Source organism: Lepidochelys kempii, chromosome 24 (genome assembly GCF_965140285.1).
Source record: "Lepidochelys kempii isolate rLepKem1 chromosome 24, rLepKem1.hap1, whole genome shotgun sequence".
In the NCBI taxonomy this organism is placed as follows: Eukaryota; Metazoa; Chordata; order Testudines; family Cheloniidae; genus Lepidochelys; species Lepidochelys kempii.
Genome location: NC_136403.1, coordinates 18,728,597 through 18,756,320, shown reverse-complemented (window position 1 = coordinate 18,756,320; position 27,724 = coordinate 18,728,597). Strand labels below are relative to the sequence as shown.

The window sequence follows — 27,724 nt, the reverse complement described above, 5'->3', positions numbered from 1 at the left end:
GGATCTTCAGAACAATGAAAAAGCAAACAGGTTCTTAAAAGAAGAATTTGAATGAAAGAAAAGGTGAAAGAATCACCCCTGTAAAATCAGGATGGTAAATACCTTCCAGGGTAATCAAATTCAAAACATAGAGAATCCTCTTGGCAAAACCTTAAGTTACAAAAAGACACCAAACCAGGAATATTCATTCCCTCCAGCACAGCTTATTTTACCAGCCATTGAACAAAAGGAAATCTAACACATTTCTAGCTAGATTACTTACTAACTAACAGAAGTTCTGAGACTCCATTCCTGAGCTGTTCCAAGCAAAAGATCACAGAGACAAGCAGTCCCTTTGTTTCCCTCACTCCCGATTTGAAAGTATCTTGTCTCCTCATTGGTCATTTTGGGTCAGGTGCCAGCAAGGTTGCCTTAGCTTCTTAACCCTTTACAGGTGAAAGTGTTTTGCCTCTGGCCACGAGGGATTTTACAGCACCGGGGACAGAAAGGTGGTTCCCCTTCCCTTTATATTTATGACAGGTCCTTTCTTATGTTATTCTAAAAATACATAAGTGTCACGGCCACATCGTGACTGACAAATAGCTTCCTTTCTCAGTTCCACTGTGTAATTATAAAATAACTCCACTGGGATATAAATATTGCACTTACATTTCAGTGGACAGTACATAGAGCTGCACAAACAAGTCATTGTGTCAGGAAATTTTAGCTCGCGTTGACTTCACTAGTGCTTTATATCTGGCCTGTTGTAAAATGAGGCAAACATCAAGATAAGCTGATGTACCCCCCGGAAGACCTGTGTGTACCCCTGGAGTACACGGACCCCTGGCTGAGAACCACTGATCTCCACTAATGCACAAGGGAATTGGCATCAGTACACATTGGCATCACCTGATCAGCCAGTGTCACATGCAAGGCTGTGAAATCTCCCATCTCCGGGTCCACCAGGATGTCATGGGGCAGCCCCAGCCGATCCCCCAAGGGGCAGGTATTTGCCATCCTGCCGGATAAAACCACAGCCAGATCCTTCTTCGCTGTTCTGCTCACTGCAGCAAACACCCGGGCACCATGTGGGTGGCTCTGCCCCTCTGCCTGCTGTCCGCTCTCCTGGCCACAGGTGAGTCCCGTCCGTCCCCGGGCACAGGGAGCCGGGTGGGGGGGTCGGGAATTTACTTGGGGAACGTACCGCTGTCGATAGCGGATTCTGGGGTCAGGATGGAATTTGTGGGTAAAAGCAGTGAGAGGAAAACCCGGGGCCACGTCCCCCGGCTGACTCGGGGAGAGCAGGGATTGGAGCTTGGGACTCCCACAGCCAACGCTAGGGGTCTGGCCAGCGGGTCTGAGTCCGTCTGTCCTTCCTTCTTCTCATTCCTCCTCCAGCTCTCGCCCAGGCTTGGGGTCATCCTGATGAGGAGCACCACCCCCGTCCACTTGTAATCCTGCTTGGAAATGTTCCCCTGCCCACCAGCACTGAGATTCCTGCCAGGACTCCTGGGTTCATTCCCCAGCTGTGGAAGAGGGCTGGGGTGTAGTGAGTTTGAGCAGAGATGGCTGCAAATCAGGACTCCCAGGTTCTGTCCGTGGCTCGGAAAGAGGAGTGGGGTCTCGTGGGTTAGAGTGGGCTGGGTGTCAGGAGTGAGGACTTCTCGGCTGTTATCTTTCTTCTAACCCTGAATTGAACACATCTTTTTTCTACCTGAGTTTCCCTATTTCTTAGATGGGGATAAGATCACTTTGCTACCATCTAGGGACATAGAAGGGGCAGGGGAAGGCGTTCTGAGGTTTAATTGATGCTTCCACATGAAAACTCGAAAAAAACCAAAGTGGGAAAATTTTTCTTTCTTTCTTTCTTTCTTTCTTTCTTTCTTTCTTTCTTTCTTTCTTTCTTTCTTTCTTTCTTTCTTTCTTTCTTTCTTTCTTTCTTAAAAAGCCTTATGCTCACATTATGAATTCTAAGGCCCCCACTCTCTGGAGAGGAAAGAGTTGATGCTCCTGGGATCACTTGCTGGAGGCACACAGCCATCTATCCAGAGTCTTAACAAGCGTCAATCATATTCTGAAGAAGAGAATTGGCAGGATTAGCGATGAAAAGTGGGCTGAAGTCGAGTGTGGCTGAGCTGACGTAACTCTGAGAGGCAGAGGCCTGGAGCAGAGAGTGACGGCGGGGTGTGAGTGTGTGTGTGTGAAAAGTTCACCGCAAAGCCAGGCAGAAACCCCTCCTCAGAGCAGCTGAATTCTTGTTTTTCTGCCTACACAGACGTGTGGGGTTTGTTCGCAGGCACAAGCTGCACCCCAGATAGCCACGTCAGAAGATGAAAATGAATTCTAGCCACAGACACTCAGGCAGCAAACAGACTTGTCTGCAGTGTTGAGTAAGATACAAATGACCAGCTAGCAAGATGCCTTTCCCCATCCGGAGCGTTAAATGGAACTGGGCAGAACTGCTGAAAAAGCAGGTGGCATTTCTCCAAGATCTGCCTGCCCACACGTTCAGTGAGGAGGCATTGGTGGTAACAACTCCCACAGCGCCACCTCTTGGTTCTTGGTGGTATTTCGCCCACGGGCACTGCCTGGGGAGGGGTGGGGAGCCGGGGTTTGTACTGAGAAGGGATTTTCCCAACCTCCAGGGAGCGCTCTGCAATGCGAGGTGTGTGCGTCCAGAGAGCAATCGTGCTCCGGCCCCCTGCAGCCCTGCGCCCCCTCGGAAGGGACCTGCATCACTGTCATGGCAGAGATCAGGCTGGGTGAGTGAAAGAAGATTCCTACTAAGTGTAGACACCATTGTCCTCCTGAAGCCAGGGGTGGAACCCAGGAGTCCTGGCTCCCAGCCCCTCCCCCTACTCTAACCAATAGACTCTGCTCCTCTCCAGGAGCAGGGACTGCCCAGTCTGGAAAGGTAATGTCATAGACGGGGGATGGGATGAGATGGGGAATTGCAGTGGGTGGCTGTGGGGCCTGGATCAGACAGAAGAGAGGATTTTATCGGGGGTCGGAGGGAAGATGAGATTAGTTGGGGGTGGGGTGGATGGAACAAAAGGGGAGGATGGAGTAGCTGGGGGTCCATTGGGGAGCTCAGAGGTGATGCTCTGTTTCCCTTCCACAGAGGGAAACTCCTTCTCTTACACGGGTAAGTCGTGCCTGGAGCCCAAGAACTGTGAGCCCGGCCCCTTCTCGCTGACCTACCCGCACAATGTCACTGTGCGGGCGAACATCGCCTGCTGTGACACCGACGGCTGCAACGCCGGGGCCATCCCAGGTGTGTGTCTGCTGCAAGCCTAGAGCCCTGCTCTGGCCACACCTGCCTGGAGAGAACCCAGGAGTCCTGGGTGCCAGCCCAAAGCCCCCATCCCTAACCACTAGACCCCACTCGCTTCCCTGAGCTGGGATTGAGCCCAGGGTGTGGTGACTCCCCACCCCTGGCTGACTGTGTGTGTCTGACTGTTCTCAGTGCCAACTGTGAGCTCCGTCCCCAACGGCCGGCAGTGCCTGTCATTCTTCAAATCGGGGGCAGATCACTGGCAGAAGAAGAAGGAGCTCTTGGCCTGCACCGGCGCCGAGGACCATTGTGTTGAGGATTATGGGGTGTTAACACTGGGTAAGTCCTCCAGATGGGGGCGGGGTCTGAACACAGAGTACGAGGTGGAGCCCAGGTGTCCTGGCTCAGTCCCAGCCCCCCTTGCTCTGACCCACTAGACTCCACTCCCCTGGCAGAGTTGCAGAGAGAACCCTGGAGTCCTACTTGCTGAGATGCCAAAGGAGCACCCAAGGAGGATAAGGCCACTGCGGAGAAAGTAAATGAATTCTCTGCATCAGTCTTCACGGCTGAGGCTGGGAGGGAGATTCCCAAACCGGAGCCATTCTGTTTTGGTGACAAATCTGAGGAACTGTCCCAGATTGAGGAGTCATTACAGGAGTTTTTGCAAGAAATTGATAAATTAAACAGTAATAAGTCACCAGGACCAGATGGGATTTGCCCAAGAGTTCGGAAGGAACTCAAACGTCAAATTACAGAACTACTAACTGTGGTTTGTAACCTACCATTTAAATCAGCTTCTGTCCCAAATGGCTGAAGGATGGCTAATGAGACGCCAATTTCTAAAATGGGCTCCAGAGGTGATCCCAGCTACAACAGGCCAATAAGTCTGACTTCGGTACTGGGCAAACTCATTGAAACTATAGGAAAGAAGAGAACTGACAGCCACATAGATGAACATAATTTGCTGGGGAAGGGTCAACATGGTTTCGGTAAAGGGAAATCACGCCTCACCAATGTACTAGAATTCTCTGAGGGGGTCAACAAGCGTGTGGACAAGGGGGATCCCGTGGATATAGTGTACTTAGATTTTCAGAAAGCGTCCCTCACCAAAGGCTCTTAAGCAAAGTGAGCTGTCATGGGATAAAATCCTCTCATGGCTCAGTAACTGGTTAAAAGATAGGGAAAAAAGGGTAGGAAGAAATGGTCAGTTTTCAGAAGGGAGAGAGGTAAATAGTGGGAGTCCCCCAGGGATCTGCACTGGGCCCAGTCCTATTCACCATATTCCGAAATGTTCTGGAAAAAAGGGTAAATAGTGAGGTGGGAAAATTTGCAGAAGATACAAAGCTACTCAAGATAGTGAAGTCCAAAGCAGACTGTGAAGAGGTACTAAAGGGTCTCTCAGAACAGGGTGACTGGGCAACAAAACGGCAGATGAAATTCAATGTTGATGAATGCAAAGTAATGCACATGGGCAAACGTTATCCCAAGTAGACATATACAATGATGGGTCAAATTTTACCACTCAAGAAAGATCTTGCAGTCATTGTGGAGAGTTCTCTGAAATCATCCACTCCATTTGTAGCAGCCGTGAAAGAAGTGAACAGAATGCTGGGAATCATTCATAAAGGGACAGAGAATAGGACAGAAAAGAGCGTGTTGCCTCAATATAAATCCATGGGATGCCCACAAGTAGAACACTGAATGCGGATGTGGTCGCCCCCTCTCAGAAGAGAGATAAGGGAATTGGAAAAGCTTCAGAAAAGCCCAACGAAAATGATGAGGGGGATGGAACGGCTGCCATATGAGGAGAGATTAATAAGAGTGGTACTATTGAGCCTGGAAAAGAGACGGCTAAGGGGGATATGATCGAGGTCTAGAGAAGGTTGAAGGGTGTGGAGGAAGGAAATAAGGAAGTGTTATTTACTCCTCCTAACATAAGAACGAGGGGTCACCACAGGCAGCACGTTTTTAACAAACAAAAGGAAGTACTGCTTCACACAACGCACAGTCAACCTGTGGAACTCATTGCCGGGGGATGTTGTGAAGGCGAAGACTATAACAGGGTTCAAACAGGAACGAGAGAAGTTCCTGGAGGACAGGTCCATCTGTGGCTATAGGGCAGGGATGGTGGCCCTAGCCTCTGTTTGCCAGAAGCTGGGAATGGGCGACAGGGGATGGATCACTGTGCTGGATTTGTGCTGGAAATGGCCCAACTTGATGATCACTTTAGATAAGCTATTACCAGCAGGACAGTGGGGTGGGAGGAGGTGTTGTTTCATGATCTCTGTGTGTATATAATATCTGCTGCAGTTTCCACAGTATGCATCCGATGAAGTGAGCTGTAGCTCACGAAAGCTTATGCTCAAATAAATTGGTTAGTCTCTAAGGTGCCACAAATCCTCCTTTTCTTTTTGCGAATACAGACTAACACGGCTGTTCCTCTGAAACCTGTTACTAAGTTCTAAGAGTCCATTCCTGTTCTGTCCCCAGCAAAAGCATCACACAGACAGACACAGACCCTTTGTTTTTCTCCCTCCTCCCAGCTTTTGAAAGTATCTTATCTCCTCATTGGTCATTTTGGTCAGGTGCCAGTGAGGTTAGTAGTATAATGGCCCTACAGTCAATCAAACCCTAACTCCGCCCCTTGACCACTTAGCCCTTGACCTCTGGCTCCCACCGGAAGTCCCACCCCAATGGGGTATTACTTCCGGGGTCAAGGCTGCCACAAGACCGGAAGCAAGGTATGTCATGTGACCCCTCTAACAAGTTCTCCCACTGCCCTCTACCAACCAGGAGAGGTTTTGCCCCAGTAGGACTTCCCCCAATAGGAGATTTGACCAATCAGGGCGAGTTTCAGGGCAGTATGTCCTCCCCGGAAGTGGGTCTTGTGACCCCTCTAACAACTCCTCCTCCCACCCTCTACCAATCAGGAGGGGTTTTGTCCCTATAGGACCAAGAGGAGATCTGACCAATCAGGATGAGTTCCGGGGGCAGGGTGACCCATCTGGAAATGATTAGTGTGACCCCTCTAACAACTCCTCCTCCCACCAACGTCTGCCAATCAGGCCGCCCCGAGAGCAGATTTGACCAAAATAGGGCAGGTTCTGGGATGGGGTGAACCGCCCAGAAGAGGGGCATATGACCCCCTCTGCCAATCAGAACGCAGCACCATCACCCCATAAGTCCCAGCGTCGGGCAGAAGAGGCTGTCTTTTACCAAGAGCTCGTGTTTTAGAAATCGTGGAAACATGGACTCCTTCACCACCCCTGTGGGAACTTCGGACTTTGTTTTAGCCCCAAGGGCCTTCGACAAACCGCAGAGAAAGCGTTACATCAGCAAGAGTTCCAAGGAGGAGACGGGGGCAACTGAGGGGAGCCCTTTGGCCCAACCGTTGATGCACACACGGGACCCCGAAACCCGGCTGCTTGTGAGGCACCGTGATGAGCGTGATGGCCTCTTGTTGTCCACCCCCCGAGAGGTGGAAGGTGATCATGGCTTGGGGGAGTTACGGGCAGACAAGGTGACTGCAAAGGATGTGGCTCAGGTAAATGAATGTTTAAGAGGTGACGGTCGGGGTGGGGGTGTGTAATGGGGGGCTAGGAACCAGGGATTGTGTAAATCAAAAACCAAGCAGTGGGGTGCTTACGCTGTTCCTTTTTTGAAAAAAATCTCTCGACAGCTCGATGATGCCGTTCTAGAGGACCCGGAGACCCTGGACAGCGTTGCACCAAGCGGCAAGGATGAACTGGGCCCCCCTTGTTTTTGCTCAACGCCGATACAAAATGTTGAAGAGGACTCCGAGGATGACGGCTAGGAGGAGTTTAGGAGGAGGCTTGGCATGGAACTGACTGAGCCAGTGTCACGTCGTGAGCGTAAAAAAGTCATGCGGACTATTGTACGCGTTGCTGTTTATGCTGTTCTTAATCACTGTCTCAGGGAAAAGCTTTTTGAAGATTTTGAGGGCTGTGTCATAGATGTGCCAGGCCAGCGGCACCATGACTGTGTGACTTGGACTTCAGTGGATATAAACTGCCAGCTCCAGGGCCTGTGTGCTGAGCTGGGTTTGGAAAGCTTATTAACCACTGTGATTGCCATAGGTTATGCTACGCACTGTCTGTGTCTAACCCAAGAACATTTAGCGCAAGGGGTGGCCTTGATAAATGCTGTGCAATTCAGTGGAGACCCTGGCTGTGTTTTAAAGAAAATGGCCAAACCGGAAGATGCCTGCTTAGACAGTTATATTGACCAGCTGGTCCGCACAAAAAGTTACAGAACCCTGCTTAAGAAAATGGCTATTTGTAAGAAATCTATAAGGATTAAGTTAGAAAATGGCGAGGGGCCAAACATGCGATATAAAACTTGGTAGCTGTAAATTCAAAATAAAATCTATTGAAAAGGGCTTTGTGACTCTCTGTATTTCTGTTAAAACGGCTCTGGCCCTTAAGGGAGTTTAAAGGTTTTCTTTCTTTCTTTCTTTTTTTTTTTAATGGAGTATTGTGGTTTGTTTTAAAGGAGCTGTATGTCTTTTAAATAAAAAATTGTTTGTGAGCACCTCGCTCTTGTGTCTTTTGTGTAAGAGAAAGACCCACTGACAGCAAAAAAAAAAAAAAAAAAAAGCTGAAATGTATGTTGTGGAAGGGGAAAAAATATCCTAAAAACGTGTTTACAATAAAACAAACAGGGATTGTTCAGACATGTGGTTGAGGACAATAGAGCTGACTTATCCTGTTGAACTGAATGGGTTTAACCACCCCCCTCACTGAATAGCCAGAGTGACTGTGATTACTCACCCTTGTGGCCATAGGGTTAATTTTGATGCGGGGGGGGGGTGCACCCATCGTCAGGGAGATGGGTGGGTGAGGATGGTGAGTTCTGATTAATATGAAATGAAATAAAACCTCAGGAGTTCGCAGATGCTATTGGACAGTTTAAATATAACCCCTGGAGTTGGCAGAACGCTATAGGCCAGTTTAAATATGACCCAGGAGTGGGGTGAAGGCCATGGGGCACTTTTTCTAGAAAGCACCCCACCCCACCCAACTTTAAGCATGAAAGACACATGTTTAAAAAAAACAACAACAACAAAAAACACAAGCCCCAAGACATTCATTGATATCTGCAAAGGGTCTCTCACTTGAAACGGTTATTGTAAGAAGGCCCTACAGGGGTGGGGGAAAAATATGTATTTGAACTTAAAAAAGAAAAGCAGGCCAATTGTGCAGAAAACTTATTCCCCCCAGATCACAAAAGGGAATGCTAGGGAGGGGTGATCCAATCAACCTGCTAACTATTTTGAAACAAAAGAGTTAGGATGGTCTAAAAACCTCAGATAGCTTGGAGACTTTCTCTTTCAACAGAAACTCTCTTGAATTGCTGCTGGACTGCAAGAGGAGGTATGTTCCCTGTTTTTAACTCTGAAAAAAAAATATATTTATTAGATAATGCCATGCTTTGGCCATGCTGTCTTAGTAAATAATGGTGCCTATCTTTATTGCAGTGTGATCTGTTTAGCATGGAGCCAGTAACTTTAAGTTGCAGTTCATCACCAGGCCAAGGTAAAAAAAAAACATTTTTAACTGTAGTTTTGCTTAATAACTTCAGGTATTACATAGGATGAATAGGGATTTGGGGGCTAATACTAACTAACATTTTGGCTTGTTTTTTAACCCAAAGGCTCCAAGCACACATGGCTGGGGCGGGGGACAGAACAACCAGGGGTCTCTTTAAAAGCATGTGGTTTTATTGAAAAGTATTTTGTTGCAAACAGGGTTTTAAACTGCTCTGTGTGTGTGTGTATGTGTAAAACATAGGTGGTTTTTAAAAAGTATATGTCTACAAAGTGATGGTGATGGTGTGTTTCCAATTAACAGGGTTTTTACTTTGCAAAATGAGATGTATTTTAAAATGTATTATATATATATATATATTTGTGGGGGTTGTTTTTAAAGTGGTAGAAATAAACTCAAAACCTGTGTTGCTTGTACACCCTGAAATGGATTATTTTGTTTTAAAGCTATGACTTTTTTAAATAGAAAAAACACCCTAATGAATATTTTTTGATTTTAAAGTTTACTAGATAGTTTCATGTGTCTTATTAGAATGTTGTTTGCTTTACAGTACGGTCAAAACGTGAGGGGGTAAACAACCTCAAAAGAAAAAGGAAAGAGACAACTGAAAAGAAAAATTCATCAGTATCAGTGACGGATGGATGGATGAAGCTGGGTAAATATATTTTGCTTATTAGTCTGTGTCATAAATATAAAGGGAAGGGTAAACCCCTTTGAAATCCCTCCTGGCCAGGGGAAAGCTCCTCTCACCTGTAAAGGGTTAAGAAGCTAAAGGTAACCTCGCTGGCACCTGACCAAAATGACCAATGAGGAGACAAGATACTTTCAAAAGCTGGGAGGAGGGAGAGAAACACAGGGTCTGTGTCTGTCTGTATGCTGGTTTCTGCCAGGGATAGACCAGGAATGGAGCCTTAGAACTTTTAGTAAGTAATCTAGCTAGGTATGTGTTAGATTATGATTTCTTTAAATGGCTGAGAAAAGAATTGTGCTGAATAGAATAACTATTTCTGTCTGTGTATCTTTTTTGTAACTTAAGGTTTTGCCTAGAGGGGTTCTCTATGTTTTTGAATCTAATTACCCTGTAAGATATCTACCATCCTGATTTTACAGGGGGGATTTCTTTATTTCTATTTACTTCTATTTTTTATTAAAAGTCTTCTTGTAAAAAACTGAATGCTTTTTCATTGTTCTCAGATCCAAGGGTTTGGGTCTGTGGTCACCTATGCAAATTGGTGAGGCTTTTTATCCAACATTTCCCAGGAAAGGGGGGGTGCAAGTGTTGGGAGGATTGTTCATTGTTCTTAAGATCCAAGGGTCTGGGTCTGTAGTCACCTAGGCAAATTGGTGAGGCTTTTTACCAAACCTTGTCCAGGAAGTGGGGTGCAGGGTTTTGGGAAGTATTTTGGGGGGAAGGACGCGTCCAAACAGCTCTTCCCCAGTAACCAGTATTAGTTTGGTGGTGGTAGCAGCCAGTCCAAGGACAACGGGTGGAATATTTTGTACCTTGGGGAAGTTTTGACCTAAGCTGGTAAGGATAAGCTTAGGAGGTTTTTCATGCAGGTCCCCACATCTGTACCCTAGAGTTCAGAGTGGGGGAGGAACCTTGACAGTCTGGTTAATTTATGAGGTTTTGTATTTTAAGTAAATACATAGGTGTGGGTGAGAAAGCTGGCAAAGTTACGTTTTTGTACAAAATGCATTTTTCCCCCCGTCCCAATCAGTCAGGTGCAGCCCTTCTGACAAGGCTGTAGTGGGAGCTACCAGGACACAACCCCGAGAACCACCAAAGAACCAGGAATCTGCTTTGAGACCTTTAACAAGGCAAAACAGCACAAGAGAGCAGATGAAGCATCAGGCCAGTCCAAACCCCATTTACGTCAAAGCCAAGGACAAAACACTCTGGTAAAAAACACCCATGCAAACACAACTCCAGTTCCTCAGCGGCCACCGCCACACCGAGCCCTGAGAAAACTGTGAGCGAAAACGCCCACGTTCACAAACCCAGAGCGCGCACGCTAGGGGCTCTGAATGTGCCCAGAAACACACACATTCCAAACCCGGAGCAGGCGCTCTCGGGGTTGTGAACAAAAAACCAAGGATTGATAAGCCATTCTCCCAAAACCATAAGCTTGTCACAGATCCCCCATATTCTCGTATTTTGGAAGAGTTTGATGCTTCATTCAGAAAACTGATGGACGCTGTATCCTCGGGGGGTCTAAAACAACAGCATTCTCAAAAGATTTGGAAAAAATACGATGCTTTGTTCAGAAAACTGATGGATGCTGAATCCTCAGGGGGCCTAAAAGAAAGGGGGTCTGGAAAGGGTGGCTCTGATCAGGCATGACTAGGTGTGGAAAGGGGTACCCTGAAGGGTGCACGTCAGCTCATGTGTAAACAAAAGGGCGGACAGCGCTTGGGGGATAAACAGATGGCTGCCAAAAAGATCCAGGCCAGGGTCGCTGTAAAAATTTTAAGAAGGGCTAAAGAGGTAATGAGGAAAAAAACCCAAAAAGATGAGAGCCTCCGGTAGGGGGCATCAACTGGCATGTCTGAAAATGGGGAGGCGAAATCAGACTCTGGTTTAGAAAATTCCCCAGAGGGCTCTCTAGACGGGGGCCCCATCTACTCCCAATGACCCTCACAGAGGCGTCTCAGAGTCTGACTCTCAATTAGTATGGGATGTAGAAGATGCCACTGATGGTTCTGTAGAGGAACCCCCAAGTAACCCTGAAAATGCAGAGATCTATATGGAGAGAGTGAGAAGTTGGCAACGTGAATTACCTAGATTTGGGGGGTCAGTGTATTGTGAGGAGTTTTGTTTTGTCAATCTTGAGGAAATAAATTCAGCTGAAGCTGAAGAGGTTGTTGAAGCCATACACAGAGGGATACAGCTAGTTCTCGATGACATTAATGGTAGGGTAGGCCCTGATGATTATGTACAGTTATGTTTAGAGAGCTGTCATTGAACTGACCCTTTGTTTTCAGTCAGAAGAAGTAGGGATGAGCTGTCCGCTGAGGATTTCTTAAACCAGACCTCAAAGCTGCTACAGAGCGATAGAGAATTGCATGTCGATGGGACATTGCGCCTCATTGTGACAGTTGTAAAAAATAGGGGTGGGGGCGCTCGAAGAGTTTTAAATTCTATCCTTAGTAGTCAAATTATTCCAAAAAAGAGACAATGTTTAGTAGAGCTGACTTACACTGGTACCAATTTCTATGTTTTGCGGGTGGGCTCTTGTCCGTCATGGCCGGTCATAAACCTACGGATGCGGAATTGTTAGCAGAGGCTAGAAAGTTGCATGAGAAACTGGGGTGGTCAGATCCAGAGAAGGTTCTGCTCAGTGACGTAGCAAAGTTTGAACAGCATTTAGGAGGTGGTGCTGTATGCAGTGAAAGGTGGCTGGGGTTTTACCCTAAGACTTATTTCATCCTGTTGCATGATGAACATTACTATGGGGTTCTGGCGTGGGGGTGCTCCTGAGGTGTCCTAGCTGTAGACTGTTTTGTCGGCCCAAAGAGTGTTTAGACAGACATGTCAACTGTGCATCAAAAAAAACCAGTTGAATGCCTGTCTAAAACTTTGTGTGATCAGTGTCCGTCGTACGTGGACAAGCGGCACCGGTGTAAAGGGAGGCGCTGTAAGCAGGGTCAGGGTTTGGTCGTTGGAGATATAGACAGTCACCTCTGTTTTATGGACAGCCTTAGGAAGCCCGAATCCTCAGAAAAGTATATTTTTTTATGATTTTCAATGTACGCAGGAGACTGGGTTGCATGTGCCCAATTACATTTTTGCGATGTCCCTAAAGCCAGAAAAATCCTGGGAATTTAAGGGTGACGAATGTCTTTCAATGTTTGTTAAGACCTTTATTGGCAAAGAGTTCCGGGACTACACGTTCCTAGCGCACAGTTCCAAAGGTGATGATGCGTATGTAACCCTTCTGCCAGGCCAAGTTGATAGCAGCAAGGGCCGGGTTCAGTACACAGTGGTTCCCTCTCATCAAAGCAAATGGAAAACTGGCTCGAGCCCCCACACAGTGACCTGGGAAAATCTTACACACCCCCTGGACACCTCAAAGAGGCGATACTTCCCCTCTTGCAAGCACAGAGTCTCGGTGTAGCAGAGAATCTTTAATAACATGAGGTAAACGACATCAGCATTAAATTGGGAAAACACCACAACTAGTGTTCATTAACCAAACCATGAGCAAAGACCCACCCCAGCAAATTGGGCCACATCCTTTCCCTCGGGTTCTTGAGTCCCAGAACCCAAACGTCTTGAGTCCAGCAATCCACAAATCACCCAAAGTCCAAAAAGTCCAGCCCCAGAGTTCAAAAGTTCATCTGCAGAGTGTTACTCCCCAGTCTGGCTAAAAATGTGCCTGTGTGTGGGGGAAAGAGGTAAGGGGCACCTTACGTGACCTGAAGCTGACTGCCCCACAGGGCTCCGCTCCACTCCACCACGACCGGCTCCGCTCCGCCACGAACGGCTCCGCTCTGCACAGCTCGCCGTCTCACGAACAGCTCCGCTCCGCACAGCTCGCCTCGCTGTCTCACAAACGGCTCCGCCAGCCTGTCCACGATCAGCACCGCTGCACTCTAGATCTTCCGGCTCCCCACTACTTGACACAGCGCTCAGTGATTCCAGCTCAAAGTAGTGGGAGCCTTAGTGCTGGTGCACCATAAGGCCAAAGTGAATTCAGCACAGTACCTGTAGCAAGACTCTTAATAGACCCAAAATTAGCTCTGACATTCCACAGTGGAGAGAGACAGACAGAGGTGCAACTGGTGTTTCAGGCCCTCACAAAGGGGCCCACACCACCAGGTACTAATACCTGTCTCAAGCCTCTCTCCAGTCACAGAGTTTTGGCACCCATGTCCCTTCCCTAGCGACTGCTACTTTGTTGATGGTGAGTCCCTCCATCATAACAAATGGCCAAGTACAGTTCCAAGCACAGTTCCCATAATCAGGGTAATAGCAAGTTATTCTTCCTGCCCCAATAACAGAGACACTGGGGATCCCACAACAGCCAAAGTGACCATTTGGGCAGCTATGGCCTCATTCTAGGCGGGGTGGATGTGCCTATGCAAATGAGATCAGCCCCTGAAGTTCTTTTCCACAACTTGCCACACCTCACCACCAGATGTCAGGGTGGAGCTCATCCTGGCTCTGCTTACATCCTCCCCCCAGCCGAGAATTTGTCGTCCCGACAAATCACACTCCCTTTATACCAACTCATTGGTTTCCTCCAAAGGGCCTCAGGAAGCCCACTTGAGCTTCCACAATCCTGTGTGCTAAATGTATTGGCTCCTCACTAGTCACCCCAGGTGCATCATAAGTTAACCATTTTACTGGTCTTATCACCTTGTCTCGTCTATTGAGAATCTCTGTTGCCGAGGTAGGGGGAACATCCTCTTGAGTGATGGATGGAGAGGCTTCCTTTGAGGGTCCCTTGGCTACTGGCATAGGCCCCTGCACTCCTAGTTCTAACGCTGGAGGGTCCAAGGTGCCCAGGACATCCTCTACCTGTGTGTCCACTGTCCAATAACCTGTGTGTGTCATCAGCAGCACAGGGGTGTCGGAAATGGGCCTAAATAATTCCGCTATGGGGTTTAGGGCGGAAGAGGGAGAACTTTCATTTCGTTCAGCTGATCGAGACTGAAATCTTGTCTCCATCCCAGGATACACCAGGGTTGTGTCTTCCTCCTCAGACTCACTCTCAGATGTGCAGAATAGGGGTAAGTTAGCTGCCCGGGTCCCGCTGTCTGTGTTGGATGGCAGCTTTGGTCTAGCTCTTCTGTTCTGGCCGACTGCCCTGTCATGGCCCATCTCATAAGGGGTGCTTACCAATTCCCCCACAGGGAGCAAAAGGTTTCTATGCACTGTCTTTATTTGCCCTGGACCGTCTTCAGGTTTGATCTTGTAGACTGGCAGATCTCCCAGCTTTTCCATCACCAGGTAAGGTATTGCCTTTCATCCGTCAGCTATCTTGTGTTTGCCGGCAATACCCAAATTTCGCAGCAGGACTCTGTCCCCCGGCTGGAGTTCCTGGGAACGCACTCTAGCATCATATCGATGTTTGTTGCGGTCTGCGTTCTTCTGAGTCGTTTCTGAGGGGGTGGAATCTCCATCCTTTGAAGTGTTTAAGGCCCAGCTTGACACAGCTCTGGCTGGGATGAATTAGTTGGGGTTGGTCCTGCTTTGAGCAGGGTTTGGACTAGATGACCTCCTGAGCTCTCTTCCAACCCTGATCTTCTATGGTTCTCTGATTCTCTGAACCTGCCTGCCTGCTCTGGTCACTGCAGAAAATGCCCGGCCACCATGTGGGCGCCCCAACCCCTCTGCCTGCTGTCTGCTCAGCTGGTCACAGGGGAGTCCCATCCGCCCCTAGGCACATGGAGCCGGGCACCGATGAGGAGCAGGAAACGTTTGGAAATCACAGACAATTCTCAGGAGCCAGGAAAACCGTCCCCCACCCTTGTCATCCTGCTTGGAAATGTTCCCCTGCCCCCTGCACTGAGATTCCTGCCAGGACTCCTGGGATCATTCCCAGGCTCTGGGAGGGAGTGGGGGGGTCTCTTCTGGGGTGTATGTACCCCACGCTGGCCCAAGGAGTGCAGGGAGAAAAGGGCTGAGCAGCAGAGAGGGTTTTGCAGATTCCTGGGCACAGGGACTAGCGTGAGGGCCGCGCTGAGCTGGGTGAGCCGGGACCGCGCCCTGCTTGGCCAGGAGGGGACACTGTTGCACCATCGCACTGACTCACATGGTCTGATTTCTGGGAGCCAGGACTCCTGGGTTCTATCCCCAGGTCAGGGAGGGGGTGGGTCTAGAATAGGCTGGAAGCCAGCAGCAATTAGGACTCCTTGCTTAAAAGAACAGGAGTACTTGTGGCAACTTAGAGACTAACAAAGTCATATAAATTGGTTCGTCTCTAAGGTGCCACAAGTACTCCCGTCCTTTCTGGGGATACAGACTAACACGGCTGCTACTCTGAAATCTGACTCCTTGGCTGTATTCGTGGCTCTGAGTCTGACACCGCCTCTTTCTGCCTCAGTTTCCCTGTTTATAAGATTGGGGATAATGTTCCCTTCCTCCCACCTGGGACCCTGGCAAAAGCGGGGGAAGGCATTTGGAGGTTGAAGTGATGTTTCCAGAGGAAAGCTCTGGAAAAAACCAAAGTGCATGAATTGGTTTTCTTTCTCTCCTCCTTCAATTAAAAACTTATGTTCACTGACTGAACTGTAACTCTCCCAAGCTCTAGACAGGAAAGAGTTAACGATCATGGGATCTCTTCAGCCAGTCCAGAGTTTTTGCATGCATGATGGAGGTGTGAAGGCATCAGTGGCAAGGGTGAACTTGGCCAATCAAATTCGGAAGAAGAGAGTTGACAGGACAGGATGGTCCCCGGCTTTGGAGTGGACACTTTTCTGGTGCTAAAGTTCTTCATTAGCATCGCCGGGCGTCTTTGCTGGGTCAGTGAGTCCCAGGGCTGTGCTCAGGGTGAATGGTTGTTATTCCATTAAACAGGAGACAGGGAAAGGAAATCCATACGATGGTCCATTGGTTTTCATGAAATCGAAACTCCAAACACAGTGTTCTACCTTTGCCATGCCTTTGATCTAGGCCAGTGACACTCGACCTTTCCAGACAGCTGTACCCCTTGCAGCAGTCTGATGTGTCTTGGGTACCCCAAGTTTCCCCTCACCTAAAAACGACTTGCTCACAAAACCATCCATAAAAATGGACAATGTCACGGCCACACTGCTGCTGACAAATTGCTTCCTTTCTCATTTCCACCATTACAAAATAACTCGGCTGGAATGCAGTATGTCAAGTTTCCTTCCCCACTCTGAACTCTAGGGTACAGATGTGGGGACATGCATGAAAACCTCCTAAGCTTACTTTCACCAGCTTAGGTTAAAACTTCCCCAAGGTACAAATTAATTTTATCCTTTGCCCCTGGATTTCCACTGCCACCACCAAACTTTAACTGGGTTTACTGGGAAACGTAGTTTGGACATGTCTTTCCCCCCAAAATCCTCCCAACCTTTGCACCCCACTTCCTGGGGAAGGTTTGGTAAAAATCCTCACCAATTGCATAGGTGACCACAGACCCACACCCTTGGATCTTAGAACGATGAAAAAGCATTCAGTTTCCTTACAAGAAGACCTTTAATAGAAGTAAAGGAATCACCTCTGGAAAATCAGGATGGTAGATACTTTACAGGGTAATTAGAATAATAGAATCATAGAATATCAGGGTTGGAAGGGACCTCAGGAGGTCATCTAGTCCAACCCCCTGCTCAAAGCAGGACCAATCCCCAATTAAATCATCCCAGCCAGGGCTTTCTCAAGCCCGACCTTAAAAACTTCTGAGGAAGGAGATTCTACCACCTCCCTAGATAACACATTCCAGTGTTTCACCACCCTCCTAGTGAAAAAGTTTTTCCTAATATCCAACCTAAACCTCCCCCACTGCAACTTGAGACCATTACTCCTTGTCCTGTCCTCTTCCACCACTGAGAATAGTCTAGAACCATCCACTCTGGAACCACCTCTCAGGAAGTTGAAAGCAGCTATCAAATCCCCCTTAATTCTTCTCTTCTGCAGACTAAAGAATCCCAGGCAGAGGCCTGGAGCAGAGAGTGACAGCGGGGTGTGTGTGTGTGAATGTGTGTGTGTGTGAAAGGTTCACCGCAAAGGTTCACAGGCAGAAACCTCTTCAGAGCAGCCAAATTCTTTTTTTTCTGTTTGCACAGACGTGTGGGGTTTGTTCGCAGGCATAACCTGCACCCCAGATAGCCACGTCAGCAGCTGAAAATGTATTCTAGCCACAGACACTCAGGCAGGAAACAGACTTGTCTGTGGTTTTGAGTAAGATACAAATGACCAGCTAGCAAGATGCCTTTCCCCATCCGGAGAGTTAAATGGAACTGGGCAGAACTACTGCAAAAGCAGGTGGCATTTCTCCAAGATCTGCCTGCCCACACGTTCAGTGAGGAGGCATTGATGGTAACAACTTCCACAGTTGGTTGGTGGTGGTATTTCGCCCACGGGCACTGCCTGGGGAGGGGTGGGGAGCCATGGTTTGTACTGAGAAGGGATTTTTCCAACCTCCAGGGAGCACCCTGCAATGCGAGGTGTGTGCGTCCGAAGAGCAATCATGCGCCGGCCCCCTGCAGCTCTGCGCCCCCTGGGAAGGGACCTGCGTCACTGTCGTGGCTGAGTTCAGGCTGGGTGAGTGAAAGAAGATTCCTACTAAGTGTAGACACCATTGTCCTCCTGAAGCCAGGAGTCGAACCCAGGAGTCCTGGCTCCCAGCCCCTCCCCCTACTCTAAACAATAGACTGTGCTCCTCTCCAGGAGCAGGGACTGCTCCGTCTGGAAAGGTAATGTCATAGACAGGGGATGGGATGAGAAGGGAATTGCAGTGGGTGACTGTGGGCCCAGGATCAGACAGAAGAGAGGATTTTATCGGGGATGGGGGGGGAAGATGAGATTACTTGGGGGTGGGGTGGATGGAACAAAAGGGGAGGATGGAGCAGCTGGGGGTCCATTGGGGAGCTCAGAGGTGATGCTCTGTTTCCCTTCCACAGAGAGAAACTCCTTCTCCTACATGGGTAAATCGTGCCTGGAGCCCAAGAACTGTGAGCCCGGCCCCTTCTCGCTGACCTACGCACACAATGTCACCGTGCGGGTGAACATCGCCTGCTGTGACACCGACGGCTGCAACGCCGGGGCCATCCCAGGTGTGTGTCTGCTGCAAACCTAGAGCCGTGCTCTGGCCATACCTGCCTGGAGAGTACCCAGGAGTCCTGGCTCCCAGCCCCCCTGCTCTAACTACTAGACCCCACTCCCTTCCCGTAGCTGGGATCGAGCCCAGCGTGTGGTGAATCCCCACCCCTGGCTGACTGTGTGTGTCTGACTGTTGTCAGTGCCAAGTGTGAGCTCTGTCCCCAACGGCCGGCAGTGCCCGTCATTCTTCAAAATGGGGGCAGATGGCTGGCAGGAGAAGGAGAAGGAGCTCTTGGTCTGCACCGGCGCCGAGGACCATTATGTTGAGGAATCTGGGATATTAACACTGGATAAGTTCTCCAGATGGGGGCGGGGTCTGAACACAGAGTACAAGGTGGAGCCCAGGTGTCCTGGCTCAGTCCCAGCCCCCCTTGCTCTGACCCACTAGACTCCACTCCCCTGGCAGAGTTGCAGAGAGAACCCTGGAGTCCTACTTGCTGAGATGCCAAAGGAGCACCCAAGGAGGATAAGGCCACTGCAGAGAAAGTAAATGTATTCTGTGCATCGGTCTTCACGGCTGAGGCTGGGAGGGAGATTCCCATACCTGAGCCATTCCGTTTTGGTGACAAATCTGAGGAACTGTCCCAGATTGAGGAGTCATTACAGGAGTTTTTGCAACAAATTGATAAATTAAACAGTAATAAGTCACCAGGACCAGATGGGATTCGCCCAAGAGTTCGGAAGGAACTCAAACGTCAAATTACAGAACAACGAACTGTGGTTTGTAACCTACCATTTAAATCAGCTTCTGTCTCAACTGGCTGGAGGACGGCTAATGACACTCCAATTTTCTAAAAAGGGCTCCAGAGGTGATCCCGGCAACTTCAGGCCAATAAGTCTGACTTCGGTACTGGGCAAACTCATTGAAACTATAGGAAAAAAGAGAACTGTCAGCCACATAGATGAACATAATTTGTTGGGGAAGGGTCAACATGGTTTTGGTAAAGGGAAATCACGCTTCACCAATGTACAAGAATTCTCTGAGGGGGTCAACAAGCGTGTGGACAAGGGGCATCCCGTGGATATAGTGTACTTAGATTTTCAGAAAGCATGCCTCACCAAAGGCTCTTAAACAAAGTGAGCTGTCATGCGATAAAATCCTCTCATGTCTCAGTAACTTCACCTTGAAATGAAACGGCTAAGGGGGCATATGATCGAGGTTGAAGCGTGTGGAGGAAGTAGAGAAGGAGTGTTATTTACTCCTCCTAACATAAGAACGAGGGGTCACCACAGGCAGCAGGTATAAAACAAACCAAAGGAAGTACTGCTTCACACAACGCACAAGAAACCTGTGGAACTCATTGCCGGGGGAAGTTGTGAAGGTGCAGACTATAACAGGGTTCAAACAGGAACTAGAGAAGTTCCTGGAGGACAGGTCCATCTGTGGCTATTAGCCAGGATGGGCAGGGAAGGTGGCCCTAGCCTCTGTTTGCCAGGAGCTGGGAATGGGCGACAGGGGATGGATCACTGGATGATTCCCTGCTCTGTTCATTCCCTCTGGGGCACCTGGCATTGGCCAGAGGATACTGGGCTAGATGGATCTTTGGGGTGGCCCAGGAGGGCCGTTCCTCTGTTATGTTCTCACGTTGTTCCAGGCTCCCTGCTCTGAGCACTAGACCCCAGTCTGCCTGCAGAGCCGGGTGCAGTCCTGCTGGGAGGGGAGTGTGTGAGAGACCTCATGAGGGTCGGGGGGGAGAATTGGGAGCCCCCGATCACGTCTCTCCCCTGTCCAGGTGACATCAAACTGAGGATGACTGCGGCTGGATGTGGCTCCCCTGGCGCCTGCGTGAAGAGGGCGTTGGTGAAGAAATACGCCCAGGGCGTGCCGGAGATCCTGAGCCAGGCCAAGTGCTACCCAGCTCCCAGGGCCTGTGGAGGCATCGGGGAGCCCTGAGCCCCGGCCTGGCATCCTCCCCTTCTGCTGCGTGCCGGGCTGCAGTGCACCTCCCTTCAGCAGCCACTGGCTGCTGCTTCTCTTTGGGGGAGATTGCGGGTTCCTTTTGTGCATTGGCTGAATAAAGCGAGTTGTGGGGAAAGTACCCCCCTAGCTCCTTATCCCCTGACCGTCCTGTACCACCCCCCCACCCCTATCTGTGCACAAGTGATGCTGGCAGGAAGAGAACCCGGGAGTCCTGACTCCCAGTACCCCACCCTGTAACCTACCAGACCATACTCCCTTCTGAAAGCCAGGGATAGAGCCCAGGAGTCCTGGCTCCCAAGCCCCCTGCTCTAACCACTGGACCCCTCTCCCCTTGCAGGGCCAGGGAATGGAACCAAGGAGTCCTACCTAGACCCTCTCCCCAAAGGCAAGGCCCGTGGCCTGTGGAAAGGCACCGGCTGGCTGAGCTCCCCTGGGGAAGGAGGGCTGTGGGAAGGAGAGGCCGTGGCTCACCCAGCTGTCCAGGCGGGTGGGAACGCCCTGGAGGGGAGAAATGTCCTTCTAGGTTGATTTTGCAGGGCTCAGTTCGTCCCGCTCTCTCTGGAGCGGCTCCACTGGGTGTGCCGGGCTCAGGGAAGGTGTCAGGAAACAGGGCAGATCCCCCCAACCGGTGGTGCTCTCATAGAATCATAGAATCATAGAATATCAGGGTTGGAAGGGACCCCAGAAGGTCATCTAGTCCAACCCCCTGCTCAAAGCAGGACCAATTCCCAGTTAAATCATCCCAGCCAGGGCTTTGTCAAGCCTGACCTTAAAAACCTCTAAGGAAGGAGATTCTACCACCTCCCTAGGTAACGCATTCCAGTGATTCACCACCCTCTTAGTGAAAAATTTTTTCCTAATATCCAATCTAAACCTCTGTGAACTCCTGGATCGCTGCCCCCGTCTTTTCAGGTGTCCCCAGACGGTCCCCAGGGATCCCAGCTTTGCATTCGGTTCCGGTCCGTGTAACGGTCCAGCCAGCCCAGAGAGGCAGGGTTTCCTCAATCCATCCATACAGCTTCTTCTTCCAGAGAACAAGGTGGCAGGGCCCCCACCCACGTGGGCTGTGCCTTCGATTGGGGGAGGGAGGAACGCGGTGGTCAGCACACGCGATGGCCCCTGCCTTTGGGGTCAGCACTTTTCTGGTGCTAAAGTTCTTCGTTAGCATCCCTACGCCATTCTCAAGGTTCCTTTTCCACTCTGCACTCTAGGGTACAGATGTGGGGACCTGCATGAAAACCTCCTAAGCTTACCTTCACCAGCTTAGGTTAAAACTTCCCCAAGGTACAAATTAATTTTACCCTTTCCCTTGGATTTCTACTGCCACCACCAAACTTTATCTGTGTTTACTGGGAAACGTAGTTTGGACACGTCTTTCCCCAAAAACCTCCCAACCCTTGCACCCCACTTCCTGGGGAAGGTTTGGTAAAAATCCTCACCAGTTTGCATAGGTGACCACAGACCCAAACCCTTGGATCTTAGAAAGATGAAAAAGCTTTAAGTTTTCTTACAAGAAGACTTTTAATAGAAGTAAAGGAATCACCTCTGTAAAATCAGGATGGTAGATACCTTACAGAGTAATTACATTCAAAACATAGAGATTCCCTCTAGGCAAAACCTTAAGTTACAAAAAAGACACACAGACGGGAATAGTCATTCTATTCATCACAGTTCTTTTGTCAGCCAATTAAAGAAATCATAATCTAACATATACCTAGCTAGATTACTTACTAAAAGTACGAAGACTCCATTCCTTTTCTATCCCCGGCAAAAGCAGCATACAGACAGAGCCAGACCCTTTGTTTTTCTCCCTCCTCCCAGCTTTTGAAAATATCTTGTCTCCTCATTGGTCGTTTTGGTCAGGTGCCAGTGAGGTTACCTTTAGCTTCTTAACCCTTTACAGGTGAGAGGATTTTTCCTCTGGCCAGGAGGGATTTTAAAGGGGTTTACCCTTCCCTTTATATTTATGACACGCCCCCCAAATCTCAGCTAGGGTGAAACGCTCCCTTGTTATTTCTTCCTGGAGCTTTAGGAAAAACAGAGTTAATAAGACACATGCACCTCTAAATATACTACCAAGTACATAAAGACTAACAATCTTTTCCACATCTCAAGGACGATTTTAACCAGTTGATTGTGGGAAACTTTCACGGGAGAGTGCATCAGCCACTTTGTGAGAAGCTCCTGAGATGTGTTGGATGTCGAAATCAAAATCTTGGAGAGCTAAACTCCACCGAAGAAGTATTTTGTTATTTCCCGTAGCGGTATGAAGCCACTGTATTGCAGCATGGTCGGTTTGCAGGTGGAAACGCCGTCCCCAAAAGTATGGGCGTAGCTTTTCCAGGACGTAGACAATGGCGAAACATTCTTTTCCACTGACTGACCAGTTGTTTTCCCTCTCAGACAGTTTTTTGCTGAGAAACACTACAGGGTGGAATTCTTGATCCGGTCCTTTCTGCATTAAAACTGCTCCCACACCACGCTCGGACGCATCTGTGGTTACTAGGAACGGTTTGTCAAAGTCTGGGGCCCTTAGTACAGGGTCAGACATGAGTGTCGCTTTAAGCTGGTTAAAGGCCTCCTGACACTTTTTGGTCCACTGAACGGCATTTGGCAGTTTCTTTTTGGTTAGGTCTCTCAGTGGGGTGGCGATTTGGCTCTATTGCGGTACAAATCGTCTGTAATAACCAGCCAAACCTAAGAAGGATTGAACCTGTTTCTTTGACTTTGGGACAGACCATTTTTGGATAGCATGCACTTTGGCTTGTAGGGGGCTGATAGTTCCTTGACCCACCTGGTGCCCAAGGTAAGTCACACTGTTTAGGCCTCTTTGACACTTCTTAGCCTTAACAGTTAGTCCTGCCTCCCTTATGCGCTCAAGGACTTTTTGTAGATGTTCCAGGTGTTCTGCCCAGGAATCTGAAAATATGGCCACGTCATCAAGGTAGGCGACTGCATATTCTCCTAATCCCGCTAGGAGACCATCTACAAGTCTTTGGAAGGTGGTGGGTGCATTCCACAGCCCGAAAGGGAGGACATTAAATTCATACAGCCCGAGATGTGTAATGAAAGCTGACCTTTCCTTGGTGGATTCATCTAGCGGTACCTGCCAGTACCCCTTGGTGAAGTCCAAGGGAGAGATGAACTGGGCCCGCCCCAGTTTCTCTAATAGTTCATCTGTGCGTGGCATTGGATAGTTGTCTGGGCGAGTTACAGCGTTTAGCTTATGGTAGTCCACACAGAAACGTATCTTCCCATCTGGTTTGGGAACTAGAACCACTGGAGATGCCCATGCACTCTGTAACATATCCTGGATCTCCTGGTCTATAGCAGTTTTAGCTTGAGGAGACACCCGGTAAAGTTGGACTTTAATTTGGTGAGCATTACCTGTGTCAATGGAGTGGCATGCCCGTTCAGAAACCTTCAGGCCAGTCAGCGTCGTCTCCTCCCTGGGCTGTAAACTGACAAAGTTTTAATTCTCTGGAATAAAAGGGCTTTAGAGATTTAAGATGGTACACCTTAGGCTTTCGGTTGGAGGTGGGGAATGCTATGAGGTAATTAACAGCTCCCAGGAGCTCCTGGACCATGAATGGCCCTTCCCATGATGCTTCCATTTTATGGGCCTGGAGCGCCTTTAAGACCATGACCTGGTCCCCTACTTTGAAGGAACGCTCTCTGGCATGTTTATCATACCAGGCTTTTTGCTCTTTTTGAGCATCCTGTAAGTTTTCTTTAGCAAGGGCTAAAGAGGTTCGGAGGGTGTTTTGTAGGTTGGTTACAAAGTCCAGAATGTTAGTTCCTGGAGAAGGTGTAAATCCCTCCCATTGCTGCTTCACCAACTGTAATGGCCCCTTAACCTCACAGCCATATACAAGTTCAAATTGGGAAAACCCTAAACTGGGATGTGGTACAGCTCTGTAGGCAAAGAGCAACTGCTGCAACACTAGGTCCCAATCATTGGAGTGCTCATTTACGAATTTACGTATCATGGCCCCCAAAGTCCCATTAAACTTCTCCACCATGCCGTTTGTTTGATGGTGGTAAGGAGTGGCAACCAAGTGATTTATCCCATGAGCTTCCCAGAGGTTTTCCATAGTTCCTCCCAGGAAATTACTCCCTGCACCTGTGAGGATGTCGGAGGGCCAACCTACCCTGGCAAAAATGTCTGCTAGTGCCTGGCACACACTTTTAGCCCTGGGGTTGCTTAGAGCTCCTGCTTCCGGCCATCGGGTGGCAAAATCCATGAAAGTCAGTCTGTACTGCTTCCCTCTGGGTGTCTTTTTCGGAAAAGGACCCAGAATATCCACAGCTACTCACTGAAATGGAACTTCAATGATGGGGAGTGGTTGGAGAAGGGCTTTGACCTGGTCTTGGGGTTTTCCCACTCTTTGGCATCCTTCACAAGACCGGACATAGGAAGAAACATCCTTGCCCATTCCCTCCCAGTGGAATGCCCCCCCCAAATGGTCTTTGGTTCTGTTCACCCCAGTATGGCCACTAGGGTGATCGTGGGCTAAGCTCAAGAGCTTGGCCCGGTATTTAGTTGGAACTACCAACTGTCTCTGAGGATGCCAGTCTTCCTGGTGTCCACCAGAAAGAGTTTCTTTGTATAAAAGTCCTCTTTCTATAACAAACCTGGATCGAATAGAAGAGCTGAGAGGCGGTGGGTTGCTCCGTGCTGCCGTCCAAGCTCTGTGGAGGCTTTCATCCTCTTCCTGTTTGGTCTGGAACTGTTCCCTTGATTCTGAAGACATCAGTTCCTCCTTGGATTGTGGACCTATGCTTGGTCCTTCTGGAAGCAATGTAGGGGATGGGGCTGTTTCCGTTGACTGTGAACCGCTCTCCGCTGGGAGACTATGTTAGGGTTCAGGCTCTGGCTGAGCCTCTTGTGTAGGGTTATGGGCTGCTGCTGGTTCAGGTTCGGTGGGGCCCTCTGGTGTTGAGGTTGCAAGTACTGGATTCAGTGCTGGCAATGGGTCTGGTGCTGGTTGTTCTTCTGGTTCCGGTTCTGGGACTGGTTCCATCTGGGTCTCTGGGACTGGATCCACTAGTGCTGTTGCAGACATTGGCCTGGGGTCCGGCTCCATCACCTCTGACCGGGTCCTGAGAGAAGTTTCCGGAACAGAGCTAGGCCTCATGGCTTGTTTAGAGTGGCTGCGGGTGACCATTCCCACCCTCTTGGCCCATGATTGGAGTTCACTAAGGAAGTCCTACAGCCAAATTGCCTGTCCAGTACCAGGGCTGGTCAGGAACTTGGACTTTTGCAGTCGATGATGATTATCCCATCCCCATGCTCTTGGGGGAAGTCTTGGCCAATCATGTGTATTTCTCTATTTCCTCAGGAACACCCTCTAAGAATTTTTCCATTTGCATTAGGAAGGGCAAATTTACTGGAGATTCTACACTTGCTCCTGATATCCAGGCACCCCAGTGTTTCACAATGTGGTAGGCATGTCTGGTAAATGACCGTCTGGTTTCCACCTTAGCGCTCTGAACCTCCGACGAGAATGCTCGGGTGTTATTCCCATTCTGACTCTCGCCTTGGATTTAAACAGTTCATACTTGTTCATGTGTTCTTTCGGCATTTCTGCCACCACCTCAGCTCAGGGTCCACTGAGCTGTGGCCTCAGCTCTACCATGTATTGGTCTGTAGAGATGCTGTACCCAAGGCAGGCCTTTTTGAAGTTTTCTAAGAAGGCCTCGGTATCATAGCCTGCCTTGTAGGTGGGGAACTTTCTGGGATGGGAAGTGGTACCTGGAGAAGGATTGCTAGGGTTTGTTGGTATATTCTGCTGAGTCTTTACCTTCTCCATCTCCAGTTCATGCTTCCTCTCTTTCTCCTTCTCCTCCTCCACATGCTGCCTCTCTTTTTCCTTCTCCTCCTCCACATGCTTCCTTGCCTCCATTTCCCTCCTGTGGGCAACCTCCTGTACCTCCTTCTCCAGCCGCATGAGTTCTATCTGTCTTTCATGTTCCTTTTGTTTTTCCCTCAGCCTGAAATCTGGCTAATTCCAGCGTTTCTTGAGCCATGGATTCTGTCATCCTAACCTCTCTGTTTTTAACTAACTTTACACCCGAGGTTTGGAAATAAACAAACAAAACTTGGCTGTAAAATTTTGCTGTGCTGGAATAGGATACCTATTCTCTGATAGTGATTGTCAGCCTACAGAAAAAGACAATTCCCTTTGTCTCTGCTCTGGCCCCAAATCAAAGCAAAAAACCTCCAACTACTTGGAAACCTGCTTATCAGCAGCCCCAAAGGAAAAAATATTTCATGTTCAAATCTGTGCTCCTTGTAAAAAGAAATCAAAATCCTACCCCCCCCCGCCACCATGTCAAGGTTGCTTCCCCACTCTGAACTCTAGGGTACAGATGTGGGGACCTGCATGAAAACCTCCTAAGCTTACTTTCACCAGCTTAGGTTAAAACTTCCCCAAGGTACAAATTAATTTTGTCCTTTGCCCCTAGATTTCTACTGCCACCACCAAACTTTAACTGCGTTTACTGGGAAACGTAGTTTGGACACGCCTTTCCCCCCAAATCCTCCCAACCCTTGCACCCCACTTCCTGGGGAAGGTTTGGTTCAAATCCTCACCAATTTGCATAGGTGACCACAGACCCAAACCCTTGGATCTTAGAACGATGAAAAAGCATTGAGTTTCCTTACAAGACGACTTTTAATAGAAGTAGAAAAGAATCACCTCTGTAAAATCAGGATGGCAAATACCTTACAGGCGAATTAGATTCAAAACAGAGAGAATCCCTCTATGCAAAACCTTAAGTTACAAAAAGACACACAGACAGGAATATCCATTCTATTCAGCACAGCTATTTTCTCAGCCATTAAAAGAAATCATAGCCTAACACATACCTAGCTAGATTACTAACTATGTTCTAAGAGTCCATTCCTGTTCTGTCCCCGGCAAAAGCATCACACAGACAGACACAGACCCTTTGTTTTTCTCCCTCCTCCCAGCTTTTGAAAGTATCTTATCTCCTCATTGGTCATTTTGGTCAGGTGCCAGCGAGGTTACCTTTAGCTTCTTAACCCTTTACAGGTGAGAGGATTTTTCCTCTGGAGAGGAGGGATTATAAAGGAGTTTACCCTTCCCTTTATATTTATGACAACAGGTGAAAGTGTTTTGCCACGGGGCAAGGGGGATTTTATAGCTCTGGGGACAGAAAGGTGG

The 27,724-nt window shown here is 48.8% G+C and overlaps 1 protein-coding gene across 1 annotated transcript; it reads left to right on the top strand.

The window, feature by feature from the left end:
* Positions 1-1,065: 1,065 nt before the first annotated feature.
* Positions 1,066-20,507, top strand: LOC140902984 (uncharacterized). The gene is made up of 10 exons (XM_078850491.1): positions 1,066-1,114; positions 3,101-3,253; positions 3,446-3,592; positions 6,547-6,680; positions 15,053-15,192; positions 17,943-18,055; positions 18,415-18,567; positions 18,754-18,989; positions 19,413-19,422; positions 20,347-20,507. Exons 1-10 carry the CDS (start codon positions 1,066-1,068, stop codon positions 20,505-20,507), a joined length of 1,296 nt encoding a protein of 431 aa, XP_078706617.1.
* The last annotated feature ends 7,217 nt before the right edge of the window (positions 20,508-27,724 follow it).

Bases quoted from the DNA above. Each gene is read 5' to 3' on its own strand.
- LOC140902984 (XM_078850491.1), top strand. From the start codon at position 1,066: ATGTGGGTGGCTCTGCCCCTCTGCCTGCTGTCCGCTCTCCTGGCCACA. The intron at 1,115-3,100 runs GTGAGTCCCGTC...TCCCTTCCACAG, and splicing joins GTCCGCTCTCCTGGCCACAG to AGGGAAACTCCTTCTCTTAC. The intron at 3,254-3,445 runs GTGTGTGTCTGC...GACTGTTCTCAG, and splicing joins CAACGCCGGGGCCATCCCAG to TGCCAACTGTGAGCTCCGTC.